Source organism: Myotis davidii, unplaced genomic scaffold (genome assembly GCF_000327345.1).
Source record: "Myotis davidii unplaced genomic scaffold, ASM32734v1 scaffold142, whole genome shotgun sequence".
Taxonomy (NCBI): Eukaryota; Metazoa; Chordata; class Mammalia; order Chiroptera; family Vespertilionidae; genus Myotis; species Myotis davidii.
The window spans coordinates 107,521-110,134 of record NW_006294400.1 but is presented as its reverse complement, the minus strand read 5'-3'; the positions used below and the strand labels follow the sequence as shown (position 1 = coordinate 110,134).

Sequence of the window (2,614 nt, the reverse complement as noted above, 5' to 3'; positions counted from 1 at the left end):
GCAGTGACCTCCCCCCGACCCAGGCGCCCCCCAGCCTAGGCCCATGTGCTGGGGTTGGGCATCTTCGGGCCGAGCATTTGGCCCTCCCCAAGTTCGAGCCCCGGCGGCCCTGCTGGCTTCTGATCCTGGAACATCTGCTGTGAGGAGGTCCCAGCCTTGGCCGCCCGCCCCCTGCCCCACCGGAGGGCCTGGCACCGGCCAGAGGCAGGACTTGTCCAGGGGAGGGAAATCTGTTTAGTCCCATTGAACCCGATGTGTTTAATGATTAAACATCTAAAATGGGCAGCATACGCCTCCTCCAAGAGTAAAACAGAATTCCCAAGAACACCCCGTCCAGAGCTGCCCAGTCCAGCTCGGGCACTGAGCGGGGCAGCAGGCTGGACCGCGGTTCGCTGTTGTTGCTGTTCCGTTTCCGAGGTTGCTGTGCAGACCAGAGGCCAAGCTATGAAACCCTCGCCGAGCACTCAGACCGCCCGTGTGGCCTCCCCTTCCATTGCCGAGAAGAGCGGGGGGATGCGGTGGCCCCAGGCTGCAGCCCCGTTAGGGCGGCCAGCGGGGACCCCGCCCCTGGCTCCCAGCACACGTCGGCCCTGGTTCTTGCTCCTTGACTGAAAGTGGGAAGTTCTGCCCACACAGAAATGGAGATGCCCAGCTTGTCCGTCAAATCAGAAGGGCAGGCCCCTGGGCCCAAGTTCCTTTCTGGATGGAGCCTTGCTCCCGATTGCCTCAGTCTCCCCACGGGTTACCCGGAGAGTGGGAATGGCCGCCCCTGTTTTCAGGGTCCACACCCCGCCCCTGCATTGGTCTCCAGGTTCTGAATGGCCAAGCGGCCAACAGGTGACCCGGGGCTGGACGGCCCTTCCTTTGATCCAGGGTCGCGTGCTCCATAGCAGAGGTGAGGGGACCAAAGCGCCCGACTGGCCCGAGAGCACACAGGGAGCAAGTGGAGGAGGCCATCTAGAAGGGGGTCCAGGGCAGAGCTGGGGGGCAGCCTGGTCTGAGGCCCACTTTTTTAAAAAAATATTTTTATTGATTTCAGAGAGGAAGGGAGAGGGAGAGAGCGAGAGAGAGGGAGAGAGAGAGAGGGAGAGAGAGAGAGAGAGAGAGAGAAACATCAATGATGAGAGAGAATCATTGACTGGCCGCCTCCTGCACGCCCCCTACTGGGGATCCAGCCACAACCTGGGCATGTGCCCCTGGCCAGAATCGAACCTGGGACCTTTCAGTCCACAGGGCAGCGCTCTATCCACGGAGCCAAACCGGTTAAGGCTGAGGCCCCTTCTTCCCTAGCTCCAGTAGTTTCTTAAGGTCATTGGAACAACGTACCACACACTGCGAATGGCCCGAAATAACAGAAATGTGTCCTCTCCCAGTCCTGGGAGCCAGAAGCCTGAGGTCAAGGTGTCGGCAGGGCCACGCTCCCCCCAGGGGCCAGGGAAGGCTCCTGCCTCACCTCTTCGGCTCCTGGCAGCTCCACGCATCCCCGGGCTGCGACAGCATCCTTCCAGCCTCTCCTGCCTCCCTCCTCATGGGCCCTCTTCCGCGTGTCTGTGTCCCTGTCCAAATCTGCTCCTTCTAAAAAAATATATTTTATTGATTTTCTACAGAGAGGAAGGGAGAGGGATAGAGAGTTAGAAACATCGATGAGAGAGAAACATCGATCAGCTGCCTCCTACACACCTCCTACTGGGGATGTGCCCGCAACCCAGGTACATGCCCTTGACCAGAATCGAACCTGGGACCTTTCAGTCCGCAGGCCGACGCTCTATCCACTGAGCCAAACCGGCTATGGCCAAATCTGCTCCTTCTAAATGGCACCAGCCATCGGATGTAGGGCCCCCCGAGTCCAGTACGACCTCTTCTTAACTTGATTCATTGACAAAACCCCTTTTTCCAAATGAGGTCCCAGTCGTGGGTCCCGGGGGCTAGAACTTGACCATATCTCTCTGGAGGACACAGTTAAAGCCGTTGTCAGCATGATGCCAGGCCTGGCCCCCGTGGTCTCCGGGCCTCGGTTTCCTCGCCTGTGAGCTGGAGGCCTCAGCTCCGTCAGTCTTGGGGCCAATATAGAGCTCTGCCAACAAGCCACCTGCATTATCTGTGACCAGGAGGGTAACGGCACGAGTCACAGAGCCCCTCGCTGTGCCAGGCCTGGCCTAACTGCTTAGCATCCTCACCTCAGTCCGTCCTTCAATCCCGTTAAGTAGCTGATGGTATCAGGTCATTTTACCAACAAGGAAACGGAGGCCCAGAGAGGTCTGGGCGCTTGTCCGGTGCTGCACAGCCAGGTCTGGCCTCTGGGAGCCGCGGGGTCTGCAGCTCCTCTGGCTCTGGGTCCGAGAGGGTCTGGCCCTGCAGGGGGGCGGAGCTGACCCCCTCTGTCACCGCCCTCGGGCGCCACACCGCGGAGCCAGCCCTGCCGCCTGCCCGTCGCCCAGGCTCCTCTCTCCAGAAAGCTCCGTGCCCTCTGACCCCCCTGCTGTCGGCCAGGGCAGCCTTGTTTCCTGCATCTGCCTCCCATTAACCCTCCATCCCTCAGCCTCTGACTTCAGCTCTGCACGTCTCCGGTCTCCCTTTGCCACCGGCCCCGCCGCTGCCAGCCTGGCCGCCTCCT

The 2,614-nt window shown here is 60.6% G+C and overlaps 1 protein-coding gene across 1 annotated transcript in view; it reads right to left on the bottom strand.

Annotated features, from left to right (window-relative positions):
• The window catches only part of ASB6 (ankyrin repeat and SOCS box containing 6), a gene marked incomplete at its 5' end in the record, with an annotated part of 14,989 nt that overhangs the window by 5,089 nt on the left and 7,286 nt on the right, over positions 1-2,614 (bottom strand). Inside the window, one exon of the mRNA XM_015567028.1 lies at positions 329-339. Within this exon, the coding sequence (XP_015422514.1) occupies positions 329-339 (11 nt within the window). The remainder of the gene's footprint in view (positions 1-328; positions 340-2,614) is intronic.